Source organism: Polypterus senegalus, chromosome 2, assembly GCF_016835505.1.
Source record: "Polypterus senegalus isolate Bchr_013 chromosome 2, ASM1683550v1, whole genome shotgun sequence".
Classification (NCBI taxonomy): Eukaryota; Metazoa; Chordata; class Cladistia; order Polypteriformes; family Polypteridae; genus Polypterus; species Polypterus senegalus.
In genome coordinates, this window is record NC_053155.1 from 277,130,056 (window position 1) to 277,152,506 (window position 22,451).

Consider the following 22,451-nt stretch of genomic DNA (forward strand, 5'->3'; position numbering starts at 1 on the left):
CAGCTAATAGTTACCGGCAGGCCAAGCAGAATGTAGCTTCGGTGGTTACTGAGGCAAAAACTCGGGCATGGGAGGAGTTTGGGGAGGCCATGGAGAACGACTTTCAGACGGCTTCGAGGAAATTCTGGTCCACCATCCGGCATTTCAGGAGAGGGAAGCAGTGCAGTGTCAACACTGTATATAGTAGGGATGGTGCGCTGCTGAACTCGACTTGGGACATTGTGGGTCGGTGGGGGGAGTACTTTGAAGACTTCCTCAATCCCACTAACATGCCCTCCAATGAGGAAGCAGAGCCTGGGGACTCAGAGGTGGCCTCCCCCATCTCTGGGACTGAGGTCACTGAGGTGGTCAAAAACCTCCTTGGTGGCTGGGCCCCAGAGGTGGATGAGATACGCCCAGAGTTCCTCAAGGTCTCTGGATGTTGTACGACTGTCCTGGTTGACACGTCTCTGCAACATCGCATGGACATCAGGGACAGTGCCTCTGGACTGGCAGACCGGGGTGGTGGTCCTCCTCTTTAAGAAGGGGGACCGGAAGGTGTGTTCCAACTACAGAGGGATCACACTCCACAACATCCCTGGAAAAGTCTATACAGGGGTCCTGGAGAGGAGGGTCCATCGGTAGTCGAACCTCGGATTCAGGAGGAACAGTGTGGCTTTCGTTCTGGTCGCAGAACAGTGGACCAGCTCTACTACCTTAAAAAGGTCCTGGAGGGTGCATGGGAGTTTGCCCAACCAGTCTACATGTGTTTTGTGGACTTGGAAAAGGCGTTCAACCGTGTCACTCGGGGAATCCTATGGGTTTGCTCCGGGAGTATGGGGTACCGGACTCCCTGATAAGGGCTGTTCGGTCCCTGTACAACCGGTGTCAGAGCTTGGTCCGCATTGCCAGCAGTAATTCAAACCCGTTTAAAGTGAGAGCTGGACTCTGCCAGGGCTGCCCTTTGTCTCCGATTCTGGTCATAACTTTTATGGACAGAATTTCTAGGCACAGCCAGGGTGTTGAGGGGGTCCGGTTTTGTGGACTCAGGATTAGGTCACGGCTTTTTGCAGATGATGTTGTAATGTTTGCTTCATCAGGCCGTGATCTTCAGCTCTCTCTGGATCGGTTGGCAGCGGAGTGTGAAGCGGCTGGGATGGGAATCAGCACCTTCCAATCTGAGACCGTGGTCCTCAGCCGGAAAATGGTGGAGTGCCCTCTCAGGGTTGGGAGCAGGATCCTGCCCCAAGTGGAGGAGTTCAAGTATCTCGGGGTCTTGTTCACAAGTGAGGGAAGAATGGAGCGTGAGATCGATCGACAGATAGATCGGTGCGGTATCCACAGTGATGCGGGCTCTGCATCGGTCTGTCGTGGTGAAAAAAGAGCTGAGCCATGAGCCAAAGCTCTCAATTTACCAGTCGGTCTATGTTCCTACCCTCACCTATGGTCATGAGTTATGGATAGTGACCGAAAGAACGAGATTGCGAATACAAGCGGCTGAAATGAGTTTCCTCCACAGGGCGTGTGGGCTTTCCCTTAAAGTCAGGGTAAGAAGCTCAGTCATCCGGGAGGGGCTCAGAGTAGAGCCGCTGCTCCTCTGCATCAAAAGGAGTCAGATGAGGTTGCTCAGGCATCTGATCAGGATCTCGGATAAGCGGAAGAGAAGAGAATGGATGGATTATACATGCCAGTTATCCTACACTAATATTTTCTTGGCTTCACGGAAAACAAGGGACAACTGAGAACTCCATGCAGTAGGATAGAATAATGTCAAATAATTTCTTATTAATGATTTGCCTTTTGGAAGTCTTGCAATATACACTCACCTAAAGGATTATTAGGAACACCATACTAATACGGTGTTTGACCCCCTTTCCCCTTCAGAACTGCCTTAATTCTACGTGGCATTGATTCAACAAGGTGCTGAAAGCATTCTTTAGAAAATGTTGGTCCATATTGATAGGATAGCCTCTTGCAGTTGATGGGTATTTGTGGGATGCACATCCAGGGCACGAAGCTCCCGTTTCACCACATCCCAAAGATGCTCTATTGGGTTGAGATCTGGTGACTGTGGGGGCCATTTTAGTGCAGTGAACTCATTGTCATGTTCAAGAAACCAATTTGAAATGATTCGAGCTTTGTGACATGGTGCATTATCCTGCTGGAAGTAGCCATCAGAGGATGGGTACATGGTGGCCATGAAGGGATGGACATGGTCAGAAACAATGCGCAGGTAGCCCGTGGCATTTAAACGATGTTCAATTGGCACTAAGGGGCCTAAAGTGTGCCAAGAAAACAACCCCCACACCATTACACCACCACCACCCTGCACAGTGGTAACAAGGCATGATGGATCCATGTTCTCATTCTGTTTACGCCAAATTCTGACTCTATCATTTGAATGTCTCAACAGAAATCGAGACTCATCAGACCAGGCAACATTTTTCCAGTCTTCAACTGTCCAATTTTGCTAAGCTCGTGCAAATTGTAGCCTCTTTTTCCTATTTGTAGTTAAGATGAGTGGTACCCGGTGGGGTCTTCTGCTGTTGTAGCCCATCCGCCTCAAGGTTGTGCGTGTTGTGGCTTCACAAATGCTTTGCTGCATACCTCGGTTGTAATGAGTGGTTATTTCAGTCAAAGTTGCTTTTCTATCAGCTTGAATCAGTCGGCCCATTCTCCTCTGACCTGTAGCATCAACAAGGCATTTTCGCCCACAGGACTGCCGCATACTGGATGTTTTTCCCTTTTCGCACCATTCTTTGTAAACCCTAGAAATGGTTGTGCGTGAAAATCCCAGTAACTGAGCAGATTGTGAAATACTCAGACCGGTCCGTCTGGCACCAACAACCATGCCACGCTCAAAATTGCTTAAAATCACCTTTCTTTCCCATTCTGACATTCAGTTTGGAGTTCAGGAGATTGTCTTGACCAGGACCACACCCCTAAATGCATTGAAGCAACTGCCAATGTGATTGGTTGATTAGATAATTGCATTAATGAGAAATTGAACAGGTGTTCTGAATAATACAGTTAATGTTTACAAGTCAGAGGCTTGCTTTACCACATTAACACACAAAAATGTTGGCAATCTTTTGCAGGTGTAATATCGTACAAGAAAATACCACAAGATAACCTTGCCAGTATTACCAAATGTAAAAGTGAATCAGCTCAATTGGTACCAGTAGCATTTTTTTGTAACTGTACTTTTCTGGATAGTTTTATATGGAGCTTCCATAGGAAACAAAAGGGTCACTGCAGGAAATTCCTTAAATAAGCAAAACACACATGTTTAACTACAACAAACATACATAAATATCAAAAGGAAAAAAAAACTTGGGACAGCATGTTAGATTTTATAGTATATAGACTTTTTTATTGCTTACATTATACTAAATCAGTTTGGAATGACTATCTAGCTAGGAAAAAGAAATAAAAAATACAAGTTCAAGGTCAGACACACTATGTGCCTGCAGCCAACTGTTAAGGCGATTCACTCTTATATCTAACATTTAGAAAAGAATACAATTCAAGTGGCTGGTAAATATGTAAAACTATGCAGAAAACAGAAATTGAGATAGCTTGCTTTCAAGGTCATGAGGCATAGAATGTGATCCCTTGTAAACTGGGCTACTATGATAGTCCACCTACTGAAGAAACATTGAAAATGTTTGGAATGAAGGCTTTAAACATTTGTGAAATGAGCTGTAACAAACTGCTACAAAAGCAAATCAGCCCTGCTGTGGCAACAGACTAAAAGAATTCTCACAGTGACACTTGCTCCACCAGACAGACCGCAAATTACATAAGCTTTTTTAAAAAAAATAAATAAATAAAAAATCACTGGAAACTATTGCTGTGTCAGTTTAAAAAACCACAATCCTGTTCTAGCCATTTCACCCTGCTTCTATGTCTGCTGTAGTTCAGCAAGTGAAAATGAGGTTACATTGCAGCAAACTGATTCAGAATAATATACGACTTAGAAGGCTATTACAAAAGAAACATGTATTAGTATTTCACTCAAACAATGCCTTGAGTTTATACTCTCCCATAAACAAACTCCTAAACCTTGTGTAAAGCTTTCCCAGAAGAGATGAAGCTGTTATTGCTGCAAAGGGTGGGCCAACTCCATATTAATGGGATGTCATTAATGTTCATGTGTGTCTAAAGGCAGGCTTCCCTATACTTTTGGCAATATAGTGTATATTGGGATCCCAGTAAAGGCTTCAAAGTTATGAAGCAGTAGGTGTTGTTTACCCATTAGAATAAATTACTCATTCCACAAAACAAACAGTTCTTTTGTAAGCCCTCATGTCATTAGATAACAAAACTTGTACCATTTAACAAAATATTACTCAAATACCTCAAACACATATTAAATATGTATGTTGTCACTGTGAAATCTTTTAGAGAGACTCCACTTAGTTCACCTACTCCCGAAGTACAAACAAACTGAAACAAGAAAAAACAGCCATACGAATAACACAAAAATGGTGCAAGGACAGTTTACAGGAACTGCAGGAATACTTCTCCAGTACAAATTGGGATGTGCTGACATCCTCACAGTCACTGAATGAGGCCACTTACGCTGTCAGCGAATATATGAAATTCTGTGAGTCTATGATCATTAAGGAAAAAACTGTCAAGTTGTACCCAAACAGTAAGCCATGGATTTTGCCAGATTTGAAACAAGTGATTTCAGCACTCAAAATTCAGAAATAAAGGAGATGCTTTATAAAAACACCAGGAATTCTGCTGTGATGGGGTTCAGTTTAACTGAAGTGGAGAAAGGCCTGTGGCAGGCCAAAACAAACAGTGCAGTGTGACCAGACGGTATATCAGATCGGCTCCAAGTCTTGCTCTAAGCAGCTCTCTCCAGTTTTTTCATTTGCTTTTTAACTGGTCTCTGACCTGTGGTATAGTACCTAATCTGTGGAAACAATCAATCATTACTCCTGTATCTAAGGTTTCTAGGCCAAGCTGTTTAAATGACTACAGACCAATCCAACTGCTTTACCTTAACCTTTCTTGTTTCTATTTGACTGTTTTATTTCATTCTGTCTGTTATTAGATGCAACTGAGAAGGCACATTTCATGTTTTCTTGTGTAAATACATGTATGACTAAATAAAGAAACCTTAAATACTTCTGTGCAACTATGACATTAGCCTGGCTGTATGTTAGTTGTACAATTATTTTGAGAATAATTAACTTACAAAAGGCAATTTACATTAAGTGACTTACAAAACCCTGAAATCAAATACTACAAAATATGCAACTGCACTGCTTACCAAATAAAAAAAAAAAAAAAAGATTTGAAAACCTTATTAGTAATTCCAAAAACGTATTGCATAACTTTTGGCAAATGCCAATTCAGATTTTTTTGTTATGCCCATTATTTTTTTTAAATTGCGCTGCCATACAGCTGTAGAGACCAAGGCTTAACACAGATCCCAATCACTGTCTGTATGAAGCGTGCACATTCTTTCAAAATTCAATTTTTTTTCTTTGTGTAAGGTAGTTAATGACTGGCCCATTATAAGTGAGTGATGCTTATATTCACGTTAGGCAGCAGCTATTCTGCATTTCCTAAGTTTCATTTATTGCCATCAGGCTGCAGAGATTCTCAAGGGTCAAGAGTAAAAGATTTAAGAAACTGTTATCCTCTGAGCTGTAAGAAATATGAATTCTAACTTTTACAGAGACCATTCAGAACTTGAAACTATTATTTGGTACTGTTAAAGTTAACCTTATTTTTTTAGGAAATCTTACGGGCGAGAGTACCGATTAAAACAATGGTTGTGGTAGGTTTTCTCTAGGATTATTTTATTGTATCTGTTTACAAATGTCCTATGCTTGTACTTTCCTACTGAACACCAATTTCGCTTCAGAATAATAAAGTCTACATAATATAAGTATTCTCCATGATGGAATGAATTCCAAACCATGTTTTTCTGCCTTTAAACAATTTGTAGGAGCTAACTTAGGCTCTATACACATCTGCAATGGATGAAATCTGCTTAGAAAATTGATTTATGTTTTGCTGTAAAACCACCACTATCCCAATGTTGCAAATCAATCAAGAGTGTCATTCTCTTTATAACACTGAAAAGCCAGAGAGAAAATTAATTTATTCTCCTAACCTACTCTGTTGATTCATGCTGTGCTGACACGTTATTGCTTTTTTGAAATATTCTGTATACGATACATTTTAAATATATAAAATATATTTTTCTTCAAAAATCAGCATTTGTGGAAGAAATTTACCTTTTGCCAGAGGAAGATGGACTTCTAACTTTTCGCACAAAAGCGGACAGATGTCTCCCCTTTCCACCAACCGGTTCTTCATTCTCAGAGTCTGATAAAACTACACATACCTTAAAAGTTCAACAGAATTTTTGGCCACATGAATTAAAATTTTTATTACTGAGGAAATAATAAGTGTTACTTACATTATATTCAAATAGACATTAACATGCAGACCTATCAGCGGACACTAACTCAGCAACATGTTTATTTACATAATACACTTAAACCACATTTGTAAAAGACACAGTTTTAAGACTAATTAAGAGAATACCACAGGAGGGCTTAAAATAAATTTACTGAAAGAATGGATACTTTCATACCTTTAAAATCACTTTATAACAGTATAAGCTTGGTATTTTTGAAGTAATAGTTACTTTGCCACAGTCATGGCATACATTCACTTGCTCAGGAAACTTTATTTAAAAACACCTAAATAACACAAAAAAATGTATGCTGTAAAAGTGAAAGAAAACTTTGATCTTCAAAAACACCAAACTTATCCTTTAAAGCCATTCATATTTACACATTAACTGATAATTTTACTTATCAATACTTGCAAAAACTACTTTACAAAAAATGTTATCAGTATCAGGGCAACAGAAAAAAATACTAAAATTTGTTACAATGTGTCATTGGCTTAAAGAACCAAGTATGTTCCAGGAACACAAGAAAAAAAGGCTTACAGGCTCATGGGAATTCTGGAGATAATCCCATTCCTCCTTTCTTTGCAGGATCTGATGGTAACGTACTTTATCTAAATGTCTTCTGTCATCTTCTAGAATTTTCTGAATCAATTCTTCTGAAGCACGATCTTCTTGTTTCTCTTCCTCCAGCTAAAAAAATAAAACAATTTGTGGGTTTGTATTGCAGTTAAAATTTCTTTGTTTATACTTATTTTACAGAGCTACTAGTACAAAAAAGTACAAAAGCTGTACACTCGAATAAATACAGTGCATCCGGAAAGTATTCACAGCATATCACTTTTTCCACATTTTGTTATGTTACAGCCTTATTCCAAAATGGATTAAATTCATTTTTTTCCTCTGAATTCTACACACAACACCCCATAATGACGTGAAAAAAGTTTACTTGAGGTTTTTGCAAATTTATTAAAAATAAAAACTGAGAAATCACACGTACATAAGTATTCACAGCCTTTGCTCAATACTTTGTCGATGCACCTTTGGCAGCAATTACAGCCTCAAGTCTTTTTGAATATGATGCCACAAGCTTGGCACACCTATCCTTGGCTAGTTTCGCCCATTCCTCTTTGCAGCACCTCTCAAGCTCCATCAGGTTGGATGGGAAGCGTCGGTGCACAGCCATTTTAAGATCTCTCCAGAGATGTTCAATTGGATTCAAGTCTGGGCTCCGGCTGGGCCACTCAAGGACATTCGGAGTTGTCCTGAAGCCACTCCTTTGATATCTTGGCTGTGTGCTTAGGGTCGTTGTCCTGCTGAAAGATGAACCGTTGCCCCAGTCTGAGGTCAAGAGCGCTCTGGAGCAGGTTTTCATCCAGAATGTCTCTGTACATTGCTGCAGTCATCTTACCCTTTATCCTGACTAGTCTCCCAGTTCCTGCCGCTGAAAAACATCCCCACAGCATGATGCTGCCACCACCATGATTCACTGTAAGGGATGGTATTGGCCTGGTGATGAGCAGTGCCTGGTTTCCTCCAAACGTGACGCCTGCCATTCATACCAAAGAGTTCAATCTTTTCCTCATCAGACCAGAGAATTTTGTTTCTCATGGTCTGAGAGTTCCTCAGGTGCCTTTTGGGAAACTCCAGGCGGGTTGCCATGTGCCTTTTACTAAAGAGTGGCATCCGTCTGGCCACTCTACCATACAGGCCTGATTGGTGGATTGCTGCAGAGATGGTTGTCCTTCTGGAAGGCTCTCCTCTCTCCACAGAGCTCTGACAGAGTGACTATCGGGTTCTTGGTCACCTTCCTGACTAAGGCCCTTCTCCCCCGATCGCTCAGTTTAGATGGCCGGCCAGCTCTAGGAAGAGTCCTGGTGGTTTTGAACTTCTTCCACTTACGGATGATGGAGGCCACTGTGCTCATTGGGACCTTCAGCGCAGCAGAAATTTTTCTGTAACCTTCCCCAGATTTGTGCCTCGAGACAATCCTGTCTCAGAGGTCTACAGACAATTCCTTTGACTTCATGCTTGGTTTGTGCTCTGACATGAACTGTCAACTGTGGAACATTATATAGACAGGTGTGTGCCTTTCTAAATCATGTCCAATCAACTGAATTTACCAACAGGTGGACTCCAATTAAGCTGCAGAAACAGCTCAAGGATGATCAGGGCAAACAGGATGCACCTGAGCTCAATTTTGAGCTTCATGGCAAAGGCTGTGAATACTTATGTACATGTGCTTTCTCAATTTATTAATTTTTAACAAATTTGCAAAATTCTCAGGTAAACGTTTTTCATGTTGTCATTATGGGGTGTTGTGTGTAGAATTCTGTGGAAAAACAATAAATTGAATCCTTTTTGGAATAAGGCTGTAACATAACAAAATGTGAAAAAGTGATGCGCTGTGAATACTTTCTGGATGCACTGTATTGTTTGTGAAGTATTTCTTCCACTATTTCATTTTTAGCTGCTGCACAGGGCAAAAATGACTACACATTCGTCACATCTTCTGTTGAATTTTTGCTGTTTATATTTTGCTTTCACCATGTATAAGAAATGTAGAGGAAAGATCCAGTAAAGGATTACAAGTATGAGACATCATAAAGCTGTTTCATGCTAAAAAATGAAAATTAAAAAAAAAAAAAAAAAAAAAAAAGCCAGACCTCTGAATATTTTACATGATGGGTTAAAAACAGTATAATACCAATTGCATTTTGAATAGTCAGTTATCACACTAAACTAAAACAATGGTTAAAAAACTGTAACATTATATTCAACAGAAGGTGGCTCAGAATGTTTACCACTATTGTAAGTACCTGGAAGGGCAGAACACTTCACTTCATGAACAATAAAGAGATAAACAGGCAGCAGAAGACTTAAAAACCATACCGCCCTATACACTTATAATGAAAAATATCTTGCATGAAGTATTTACAGTTAGTGCTTTAATGCATTGCCACCCAATTAAATGATAGCTTTAAAAATAAAGAAATTTATGTATGCTTATAAAAAAAATTCACCAACATACTTAATCAGTATTAAACAAGTATTGGTTGGAAATTGTGCTTTAACATTGCTCAAATGCTAAAAGGAATTCCAAAGAGAATAGACTAACAGACATTTTACATTAAGTGGGGACAGGATGACTGTGTGCACAAAAAGAGAGTCAGAGGCTTAATTGAAAGGAAATGGTCAATTTGACAATTATGCAGTTATCCACAGAATAAACTGCAGAAGGAAAAGAAAATCATTCGCCTCAAGAAAAGTAAAGCATGGCCTTCCAAGACACCAACCATCTTGAATTGAATTCAACAAGCATTTTGGATTATGTTTTGAATATTCATCAGTCTAGTTGGACATATGAAACAGTGCTCCGCTGGCAGTGTTGTTTTTTTAGATTTTTGTATGTATTCGAGATATCTTGTAGTTAATTAACTCGAGAGGAAATGCTTACAAGTTAAAAAAAATAAATAAATAAAAAAAAAAAACACAACATCAACAGGAAACCAAGAGATCAGAAGGATCTTCCTTTTTTCCTCTTGCCTGGCAGCTCCATCCCTATTATCCTTCTCTCAATATAGTAAACACCTCTCGCCTGCAGATGCCAAAACTAAAGCAATTCTCATCTCTCTGGCTTTGTCTCCAAAGTTTCCAACCTGAGCTGACCCTCAAACGTACTCGTTCCTAATCCTGTCCATCCTCGTCACACTAAATGCGAATTTTAATATCTTTAACTCTGTCACCTCCAGCTCTTTCTCCTGTCTTCCCATTATACTGTACTGTTGATCCCAAGTATTTAAACTCATCCACCTTCACCATGTCTATTCCTTACATCCTCACCATTCCTCCGACATCCTTCTCATTCACATACACGTATTCTGTCTTGGTCCTACTGACCATCTTCCTTTCCTCTCTAGAAAATATCTCCACCTCCCCAGTGTCTCCTCAACCTGCCCCTTCCTCACATTACAGATCACAACATCACCCAAATAAATCATTGTCCACAGGGCCAAACTGTCAATCACCAGTGCAAATAAGAAAGGGCTCAGAGCAGATCAATGATGTAATCCCACCTCAAATATAAATGCATCAGTCACTTCTATCACAGACCTCACCACTGTCTCACTTCCTTCATACATATCCTGTACCAACCACTCTTACATATTTCGCTGCCACTCCTGACTTCTACAATACCACAAACTCCTCTGTAGGCACCCAGTCATATGATTTCTCTAGGTCCATAAAGACACAATGCAACTCCTTTTCGCATTCTCTATAATTCTCCATCAACACCCTCAGAGCAAACATCGCATCTGTAATGCATTCCTGGCAACAAACGATACTGCAGCTCACTAATCATTACCTTCCTTCTTAATCTAGCTTCCACTACTCTCTCTCAAAACTTCATTCTGTGGCTGATCAATTTTATCCCTCTAATTACTACAGTTCTATACATCACCCTTATTCTTAAAAATCACTACCAGTACACTTTTTTGCCACTCCTCAAGAATCCTCTCACTTTTCAAGATTGCATTAAACAATATGGTTAAAAACTCCACTGCCATCTCTCCTAAACACCTCCATGCTTCCACAGGTATGTCAGTTGGACCAACAGCTTTCCCATTCTTCATCCTCTTCATAGCTGTCCTCACTTCCTCCTTGCTAATCTGCTGTACTTCTTGATTAACTATCTCCACATCATCCAACCCTTTCCCTCTCTCCCTTTGAGAAAAAGATGTTAAACTTTCACCCAAGTCTGCACTGAGCATAGCCTCTTTACCCCAACTCTCAACTACGATGAAAACCCCCCTGTGAGTTAACAGCAGCAATTTTACAGAGAAGGTGGAAATTAAGTTTTTCAGTCCGAGTTGAAAGTATTGATTGCCAAGAAGTACTAATTAGAAGTACTAATAATATAAAGGATATAGTTGGAATACACAGCAGAGTAGATAAGCTGTCAAAGGACTTCCTGAAAATCATAAAATTCCAAATCCAGTGAAACTCACAGCTGAATTATTCCCAAAATAATAGAACACTTTGTATATTCATGTATAAAATTAGCTTTCAAAACTGAAAACCTAGAGGGTCACATTTTAACTTAGAAGCAGCACAGTAAAAGTTTTAGTTTTGCTCACTTGCTAGTAGAGACTTAGTATAATTTCTGCTTTTAACAACAGATTAAGTATCTTCATCAAAATTTCTAAAATGTATGCCACTTGTCATGTTTTGCTTGCATAATGTGTGCTAAGAATGTTGGCATAATGTTGGTAACTCATACAACATTGCTTTGTAGAGGTAATTGAGGCAACACAGAGGACCAATGGTTGGTCATGATGCCTCTTGAATCTACCATCCCTGGTTCAATTCTTGTATGTAATCACTGTGTGGGGGAAGTCTGAATGTTCTCCCCATTTCTGCTTAGGGTTTCCTTCTTTATTTATAAAGATATGCTGGTTTAATTAACTGGAGAGTACATTGGCTTAGTTAGAAGTGTGGAGGTACGTATGACTAGGGCTTGGAATTGATGGGTACTCCATCCTGGCATGGTTCTTCCTCAGTCTTTGGATAATTTTAGGAAAAAAACTTCATATGACACTATGTTAAGCAAATTTGAGAATGCCAAGATAAAAAGCATTAAGGTCTGAGTTTTATTGATGTTATTTTAATTTATCACAACATTAATATCAAAAAAGACTTATCGTCATTAACAGTCAAGCTTTAAAATACTTAGTCAAAAGTACTTTTGTGGACAACTGATCAGATTTAAATGTTGCATAGTGAAGTTACAAAATACAAGATGTAAAATAGGATAAAAATGCTTTTTCAAAAGTCTTAAAAAAAATTAACATATGCATTCTACTATAATGACATGCACATTTAAAAAAAATGCAAGTCAAAGAAAAATGTTTACATATTGCATCTTAAAAATGACCAAATTAAAAAACTGAATACTGAGTGAAAAGCACAGTTTACTTCCTATTCCTATTTACAGTTAGGGATGCACGATAATATCGGATTTCTCTCTGTATTGGCAGATAATGGGTTAAAATTATATCGGTATCGGACCGATGACTAAATTTGACAGATAATTCGGACCAATATTGGATGACACATTCACTGTGTTCCGGATGTGCCAGACGTTTAGGCGACGCTGGGCTACTGTGAGAAAATGTCTGTGGTGTGGAAGTTTTTCAAAGTGAGTGAGAACGACATAAAATATGCAATTTGCAACACTTGTTCAAGTAAAGTTTTGGGACAAAAGTGCGAAATTTCAATGCCATCAACTTAAACTACACACTTGAAGACACGCCATCCTGACAAATATACAGAATTCCTCAGAGCAAAAGGAGAATCCTGCGCCACCGTGCACAAAATCAAAAACTGCAGTTGCTCAACCTGTTGAACAGTTACTTGAAAAATCAAAGAAATTTGATAAAGATAACCTTAAAGTTCAAACAATTACTACAAAGGTGATGGAATTTATTGCTCTAGACGATCAGCCATTTTCTGTTGTAGAAGATATGGGATTTTGAAGGCTGCTTGAGCATCTTGAACCCCGTTACCAGATACACAGTCGCCGTTATTTTACTGACATAGCGCTTCCAGAGTTACATAAGATTGTGGAAAGTCATGTGCACAAACTCCTTGCTGAAGATGTCACAGCCATAAGCTTTACCATACATGGACATCTCATACGAGTGCTATTAGTATGCTTAGTTTATTTGCTCAGTGGATTGACCGCAAGTTTGAATTGCAAAAAGCAATCTTGCACGCCCAAGAATGTTCTGGATCACACACGGGTGCTGCACTCTGTGGCATTTAAAACATGGAAAATACCCAAAGAGGATGTTCAAGTAGTATTACAAGACAACGCACTCGGCGTTGCAAAGGCTATGGAGGAATGCAGGATCCCAAGTTTGCTATGTATGGCTCATACTTTGCAGCTTGCTGTGAACAACAGTGTACTGTGTGAGCGCAGTGTCTTGGATACAAAAGCGATCAGCAGAAAAATAGTCGGTCACTTTAAGCATTCACAATTAGCCAACTCGCATCTCAGAACTATATAAACTGAACTTCATTTGCAACCAAAAATGCTTTAATAAGACATTTCGACTAGATGGAACAGCACATTCTATATGCTGCAAAGCTTGCTGGAGCAGATAAGAGCCCTTGGGGCTTATGCCTCCAATTTTGAGTTACCTGCAACTCTAAAGCCTAATCAGTGGGGTCTGATAGAGAACAATCACACTCCTTGCTCCATTTGAACAACTGACAAAAAAAAAATTGCCAGTCTGAAGCCTTGGCTTCTAACGTTCCCTCAGTTAATGCTTTAAAATGACCGTTGACTAAAAGCACTCATACCGACTTCAGAGTCAAAACCAGTAAAAGTGCTCTCTTGGAGGCTGTAAACAATAGTTTCATTGAGATTTACACAGAACCCATGTAATGTGTTGCAACTATTGTAGACCCGAGATACAAAGACCGCTATTTCGATGCAGAATTAAATTCACAGGCACTCAAAATGTTGCAAGCGCAGATGGAACTTCCATCCATCCATCCATCCATCCTATTCCGCTTATCCGAGGTTGGGTCGCGGGGGCAGCAGCTTAAGCAGAAAGGCCCAGACTTCCCTCTCCCCAGCCACTTCTTCCAGCTCTTCCGGGAGAATCCCAAGGCGTTCCCAGGCCAGCCGGGAGACATAGTCCCTCCAGCGTGTCCTGGGTCTTCCCCGGGCCTCCTCCCAGTTGGGCGTGCCGAACACCTCACCAGGGAGGCGTCCAGGAGGCATCCTGATCAGATGCCCGAGCCACCTCATCTGACTCCTCTCGATGCGGAGGAGCAGCGGCTCTACTCTGAGCCCCTCCCGGATGACTGAGCTTCTCACCCTATCTTTAAGGGAAAGCCCAGACACCCTGCGGAGGAAACTCATTTCAGCCGCTTGTATTCGCGATCTCGTTCTTTCGGTCACTACCCATAGCTCATGACCATAGGTGAGGGTAGGAGCGTAGATCGACTGGTAAATTGAGAGCTTTGCCTTACGGCTCAGCTCCTTTTTCACCACGACAGACCGATGCAGAGCCGGCATCACTGCGGATGCCGCACCGATCCGCCTGTCGATCTCACGCTCCATTCTTATGAAGAAGGAACTTGCATCTAAAAAAATTCAAACGAGTGAATCACAGACAGATTGTCCACAACAGAAAAGGGCCAAGATACTGTAAATGACGAGATGGCATGCACACTCTTCGAAATGTACGAAATTCTTGGAGAACACATTTATGCCTCAGGAAAACAGCCAGATGACAACAGAGGTGAGTTTATTTATTTATATATATATATATATATATATATATATATATATATATATATATATATATATATATATATATATATATATATATAGATATATATATATATATATATATATATATAAATAAATCTGTGGAGATCTTTACAACATTGCTTTAGGTAAATAACTAGGGCTAATATAATTAGAATATATAAAAAAAAATTTGGAAGGCAAGAAAGAAAAACGGCAATCGAATGTAAATGAGCAGTTGTTGGTTTTACCTCGCACTAACTTTGGCTTCATGTTGCTTAAGACGTGCTGGACAATATTGTGGGATTTAACAGACCTGTTTTTGCACATAACTTTTTAGGATCAGCCTATACGTGTTTCTGAATTATTAACCCATATTGTTATTAGTCATTAGTTAAACGGTGAGCATCTTCTGTGTTAAACACACCAATTTTAAAGATCGCTAGTTTTCATCAAGCAACTGAGCCAACTATAGCCTATGCTTCTTTGCTTCATATTTTTGTTTGGTACGTGTTAACTAAATAGTTTTGTAAATAAACACACTCAATTTACATTTTTTTTTCTTACTTTGAAAAATGCTGTCTGCTAAATAATTGATTGTAATACCCAAAATATTTAAAAAACACCACCACAAAGTAACATTTAATACACTTGTTTCATTTGTAAAACACGTAAAGGGTCACAATGCTTCAGTTTATTTACTGTTAAAAAAAAATAAATAAAAAAAAAAAAAAGACAGGGATATAAGGTCCTCTGACCTCTAGGAAAAAAAAGAAAAAAAAATGACTGCATTTACTTTGTTTGAACAATCACTGCCAATTTTGTTTGTTTTTCTTTTGAACATTGTCGTTAGAAAGTGCCAGTGCGGTGCGCGTCTTATTTCTCTTTGCGTTGCTTTTTGTGGGAGAGCCAATCACATTTGTGGAAGCCACTGTTTTCACCCGAGTCTCTTAAGCAATAATGAGCAACTTGTAAGCAGATCATGATCTACAGTGAAAAGCAAAAATATGAATAATAAAATGTTTCAAAAAACAGCAAATACAATACAGACATGCATTCAATTCAAATGCCATATACTTATTTTTATTGTAAGGATTCTAATCTTAATCTGACAGCCCTGGTAAAAGCCAAAATGCAGATCTATCTTTTAGATATGAAAAATGACACAGAATATAATGCTGTATATGTATGCATGCTACTCAGCAGGTGCAGGGATTTCTTTCTGAAGCACGAATCCCGAGGAATGAAAATCCACTGAAATACTAGAACAACTGGCATCGGTTTTCTACCATTGCCAAAGTAGCATTCAAGTTCCTGTCAGCTCTATGTACTAGTGTGGACAGCGAGAGATTATTCAGTTTGGCTTCTAATGTGATCAATGAAAAGAGAAACAAAATTTCCTGCGACAAAGCAGAGATGCTCTGCACTGTAAAAAAATGAATCATGAGGCTTGTAATTTTCATTAAAAATAATGTGCATATTTAATTAAAAAAATAGGTTTTCTGCATTTCTTATAATATATTGAGAACATTTCACTAATAAAATTAAGAAATAAATTTTACCTATTTTTTTAGGAAATGAGTGCAATTTTTAGGCTTACTTTGAGGAACCATTTAGGCTAAAACTTTGAGGAAAAAAGGCTTCATATTTATTTTAAGAGAATTGGTCCAATTATCCGGGTTTGATTGAGTCACCTTCATTTGAATCTCAACAACGGCAGTGATCAGACGGCGTTTTGAAGGAGCAGACGAACAGTGGAAAATATTAAGAGGCAAGTTAAGCCCCTTACTAATTTTTACATTTTATTTTGATTTCTTAAATAAACTCCTCAGGACACCGCTTATTCACGCTAGTACAGGAATTGTTTTACACTGATTTTTGAATCTGAACGACAGTGATCATTTTGGCATGTGAAACAGTGACTATGTTGAACCAGGTGTTTTAAAATAAAGGTTTACAATTATGCAATGTTATTTGATGTGAAAATCTGAACTCGAGCTCATTAGTCATAACTCCTCACATGCATGTGCTGAGGCTAGAATGGACATGTTGGTCGCTAAAGCAAAAATAATTATGGCTATGTATCGAGCTTGATAGATGGGGCAGTTTCTATGATTATACTTAAAAACTTTTAAGAGTGTTGATGTGTTTATATATTTGCTTCAAATTGTAAAGATGTATTAAATTAGCATTTAATCATTTCACGCAATATATGCATTTTTTTCATTCATCCTCGACGTTAGAGGGCGCCCTCTTAAACAGAACAAGTCACAAACACCATAGAAGCAACACGATGACGTTCCAGGAATCGATATGGACATACCCATGCTTTTGACTAGTTGAAGAATACAAACATCTTTGCAATAATTAAGGCATTATCAGTCTCCACAAAGAGTAAGATATATCTATAGCAATTTACATTTTCTCTTTGATTAATCTATGTAAAATTCGACCTGAGTGAAGTTATTTGAACACATTTGAGATTTAATTACTATAATGCAAATTTATTTAAAATTAGTCTTTAACGATATTTAAAAATGTTTAGACTTGTTTAGCAGTATTGGGTTTCTAGGCTTAAACCATTCCAATTTCATGATTTTTGTGATTAAAAATATGTAATAAAAATATTCAACAAACCTTACATTAAATGTAAACCCTTATAACTACTTTTCCTTATGAATAATAATTTTAACAGCAACTTCGGAGATGACAATGAAGCTTGTGGTGCAAGTAACTACTTAAACTAAATTATGTCAGTGTCTATGCTTAAAATTTTAAAATATATTATACAACTGATTTTACCTGATGCAGTTTTGTCAAGTGAATGATTTTTTACAAATCTGATTCAGTTTTTTATTATATATTTTTTTTTTTTTTACAGATCATCGTGAGAGTCGTTGATGCACCATCTTTAAAAGCATTTGAGTTTTCAACAGAAGTGGTATTTTTCTACTATCTTATAGCTACATTTTCAGTTTAAGCATGCTGCATTTAAGAATGTGAAAAGATAGCTTGAGATCATGCTATGGCGGTGTAAGGTTTGCCAGTGGACATCATCTTCAAAAGCGGGTCTTTCAAGGCACTATAGACTACAGCATGGGCCATTTACACACAGCCATACTACACCTTGTCCACATTACAGATGTCCATGCTCTTTCAAAACACATGGTGCCCTTCGCACACATATGAGTAGAAATCATTTAGCTGAGGAAACTCTGGAGTCAGGAACAGTGCTTTCCTTTAACTGTAAAATTTGTAATACACCACATTCTTCCGAAAAGAACTATTTTCAACATTTAGGTCAACATCTTAGGAGTTATGAAACAGTAGAATGTGTTTTTTCTGGATGCGATTTTAAGACAAATGTTTATGGGACTTTTGTGAGTCACAAAAGTAGAAAACACAATCCCCATTCTTCCAATGATCTTAAGGCAGAGGTGCTTGTGATAAGCAAGTCCACACAGCATTCATTTGACAAGAGGGACAATGCAGTTGTGGTGAAAGAAAAAATGTTAAAAACCTTTGCTCTCCGAAGATATGAGGTGGTTGAATTGTGCCCGACTGTTGCAGAGTTTAAAGATCGCTGGCCTGCTCCGTTTGACATTCTCCAGGTAGGGATTTTACATTTTGTCATTAAATACCATCACAGATAATAACGTGGTTGTCAACTGAACATAATTATAATCAGTGTTTGTGTGTTTCATTTTTTAGATTAATGAAGAGTTTAGGAGAATTACTACTCTGCACCTTGAGCCAACATTTATTAAGATGTTGGATTACTACACTCCTAAACTTTTCACAATATTTTCCTGCAAAGGAGGAGCACTCGGACAGATTTTGAAGAAGAAAATGGGTGCCATACAGCAGTTATTTAATTGGTATTTTTTATTATTATTTAATGGATATTTGCTTCATTATTATCGGGTAATGTTGCTAATTTCTACATTTTTGGTGCCTTAGACCTCACATCAAAACATAGAACAGACAAGAGATGTTGTCCTCCGTTGCTTGGTCAATTACTTGGGTGAAAAGGAGGAAGACCTCATCCAGGAGTACAATGCAAGTGTCTAAAACTATTTCAGATATTTATTGTTTTCAGAAAACTGCATTTAGCATTTGTTTTCCTTTACAAAAACAGAAATACATCTTAAACATAAATACGTTCCTCATGTAAAAAAAGTCTTGCACTAGTGTCAGCAATACAAATGAAATAAATTAAACAATGTCAACATTTCTGAAAACTGAGTTTGTTGTAGTTTTGGGGAGTTAGTGTTTTACAATGTTACAAAGATATGAACCTAGAAATGGTTTACTATACTTCCTTGAGGTATCTGCATTTTAAGTTCTTATGAGGAAAAGCTTGTTTGAACATCTTACACAAATTAACTACATAAATAACATATCTTCATAATAAAATATGTTATGTTTGTTTTACAGTGTGACAATGAGGATGTGCAGCAAAGTCTACTGCAGCATGTAATGAAAATTGCTGTCTGCAAGAAGGATGACCAGGAGGACTTTAGCATTGTCTTGGAGGGTGTGCAAGTCATGACTGGCTTGGGAAATCTGACCAGAGCCTGCACAATTCTTCTTGAATTCACATATGCACTAAACCTCACCTATCCCAAACAACTGAGGAACATGCGTCAGGCCTTTCAGAAGATCTTCTTGGAACTGGATCTCTCAAAAAAAAAATTGTGTGTTAGATTGTGAGAGACACATTCCATTGTTACCAAGTTTTGGTGAAAATACCCAGGTTGAGGTTTGAGACTGTTCTGCAGCTTGTTCTACAACAGGTTATCTGGTTTGATGCTAAACAGTTGATTTCAATGACATAAATGGTCAGTTACAAACTGTTTTACAAATTGTTTTTGTTTTTTCTTAAAACTGCTGTAAATGTTATATACACTATTTTACAAAGTGTTTAATATTTTGATACCAGTGTAACATGGAATAAAAGCATGTTTAACACCAAAATGCATTATGTATTCATTTCATTATAAAATGTTTTTTATATTATTAAGTAATTTTCCTTAATACATATGAGTACATTTTGTTTTATCTGCTTAAACTAAAAACGATTATTCCACTAATAATGTTAAAATCATCATGTCTCTGGCTAAATAATTTAGGATGTTTTACATGATTTATTCAAGTAGATTCTGCTAGGGAAAAAAATCAAGCCGTAAATACTACTTAAAAATAATATGCATCTGGCTAAATAATTTAGGATTTTTTCATGATTTATTCAAGTAAATTCTTCTAAAAAAAAATCAAGCCTTAAAAACCGCTTAAAAATAATATGTTCAATATTGTTACCATATTTTTTTTAAGTAGATAGCACATAAAAATAGAAAAGAATGATAAGCCTCCAGAAAAAAAATGTATTTCTTTACCGTTATACGCTTTTCATCCATCCAGCCATCCATTTTCCAACCTGCTATATATCCCAACTACAGGGTCACAGGGGTCTGCTGGAGCCAATCCCAGCCAACACAGGGCGCAAGGCAGGAAACAAACCCCGGGCAGGGCCCCAGCCCACCACAGGGTGCACACACACACACACACATATATATATATACACATACACTAGGGACAATCTAGAATCGCCAATGCACCTAACCTGCATGTTTTTGGAGTGTGGGAGGAAACCCACACAGACACAGGGAGAACATGCAAACTCCACGCAGAGAGGACACTGGAAGCTGCCCTTGGTTAGATTTATTCCATCAAAAAGAAAGAAAAAATGTATTATGTAGTATTTAATACTGCAGACTGTAAAACAAAGGATCAGCTAGCCAGTCAAATGTGGTTGAGCAGAAGCCATTTTAATGACTGTAAATCTGCAAAAGTTGTTATTCTTAAGTGGTATTGCTTATTTCATTGTCATTGTACATTTTACCATTTTTTTCAGTTTTCATCTTTTCGATTATTGTTGAATTTGTTGTATTTGTTCCATCAAAAAGAGAAAAGTTATTTAAAGCAACAACGTGCAAAACTGTCTCCCATATAACCAACAGGTAGCCAGCCAAATATGGCAGATATCATTTGTTTTTAATGATTGAATGTGGTGTGCAAAATTGTTATATAAATGTTCACTTTGTAATTATTGTCCAGACAGATCAAATCTGATTTTTCTCTGTATCTTATAAACATGTATATCGGCATCTATATCGGCATTGGCAGACAAGTACATAGACATTATCGAATATCGGCATCAGCCCAAAATTACTGTATCGGTGCATCCCTATTTACAGGTAATATATATATATATATATTTTTTTTTATAGATGACTTACCAAACAGACACAAGCTTGACATTCTGTCATTCCGACAAGTGACTTGAGAGGCTGAATCTCACAACTGTTAAGAGACTAGTACAAAGCACCTTAGACTGAGTTGTGCTCATACATAAAGCACTGCTGATACATGCCTGTGCATGTAGGAACTGGGTGTTGCCTTTTACCCTTTAAACAGAGCTGTAGTAAGTCAAACCAAATTTTTCCTGTTAAACACTCAATTTGTTATAAATGTTACTGTTACTTTCAAACACAAATTTATATTACTGACAATAACAGTCTATAACAAAATAAAATACATTTACCTGAGCCAAACATATACTGTGTAATTAGATCAATTAAAAAAAGACAGCAAGTTACTTTACCTTTTTAATTTGTTTTTCATATTCTTGCCGCATCTCTCCAGGTTTACTAATGTGTACAGGGGCACGGAATATAAGCTCTGGAGGGGGAAAAAATGCTGAGTTGAGTATCATTTCTGCTAAAATAACTAATCAAAAGAAAATAGCATTAACAATACACCAATTCCAAATCTGATTAACAAAAGACCAATTTCAGTCATACAAAATGAAAACTACAATAGAAAACTACACTAAAACAGTTTTTTGTGAATTCAGCTGCACACTTCTGTAGCCTTTTTTATGAGTTTCTTTTTAATGTTGCACAAAGCAAAGCTGCTTTGTATTATGTCAAGTAATTATATAGCATAATCCATTAGGAAAATGAAAAAGAAAGAAGTTCTCTAGCCCAGATTCTCACAAATGTAAGAAAAGCAGTTTAAAGTCATAACTTAAGAGGTTTTCATTTGAACACTTATTTGTTGCTTTACAAGCACTGGCAATACCAGATATCTAAACCATTGTTCCATGCGAGTCCACAATCTGAGGAGAATGAGATCTTCTGCATTCTTTAAAAAATGTAACTTAGTTTGGTTACATTTTTAAATCTGGATTTTTATAAGAAGGGCTCAAATAGTTTGATCAAGGTTATGTTCTGTATCTCTGTAATTGTCCCTGTCCTACTAAATACTTAAAGAACAGCTCAAAATAAACTTATAACTGGATACTACTTCCAATATTGGATATCTTATGATAACAAAAGGATTAAAGAGAGAGAGAGAAAAAAAAAAAGAATGCTCCCTTCCAAAAAAGTACTATTCTCCCATTTCTTGCTTTTCATCACCTTAACTGTTGGCAAGGAAATTATTATATCTTCACAACTGAATCTTCCTCACCTCTTCCCAGCCATTAATTCCTCTCCAGAGTCATCAAGCTATTCAAACCTAATCATCCATTTCTCCTAATCAATTTAAATTAAATTTAAGAGTAGCTTATATTCCAAAACAGTTCAAAACTCTTCTGATGTTTCTTCTCTTTCTACCTTTTTTTCTCTTGCAACAGAAGAC

General features: G+C 37.8%; 1 protein-coding gene across 2 annotated transcripts in view; it reads right to left on the reverse strand.

Moving 5' to 3' along the window:
• Positions 1–22,451, reverse strand: part of rnf169 (ring finger protein 169) — a 43,506-nt gene that overhangs the window by 7,406 nt on the left and 13,649 nt on the right. Inside the window, exons 2-4 of one of the 2 annotated variants that reach the window (XM_039745630.1) lie at positions 21,412–21,488; positions 6,968–7,117; positions 6,243–6,352 (exon numbers count right to left, since the gene is read on the reverse strand). In XM_039745630.1, the coding sequence (XP_039601564.1) occupies positions 6,243–6,352; positions 6,968–7,117; positions 21,412–21,488 (337 nt within the window). Of the gene's footprint in view, positions 1–6,242; positions 6,353–6,967; positions 7,118–15,543; positions 15,676–21,411; positions 21,489–22,451 lie in introns of those variants that run through there. The other variant, XM_039745631.1, reaches the window with a different exon arrangement.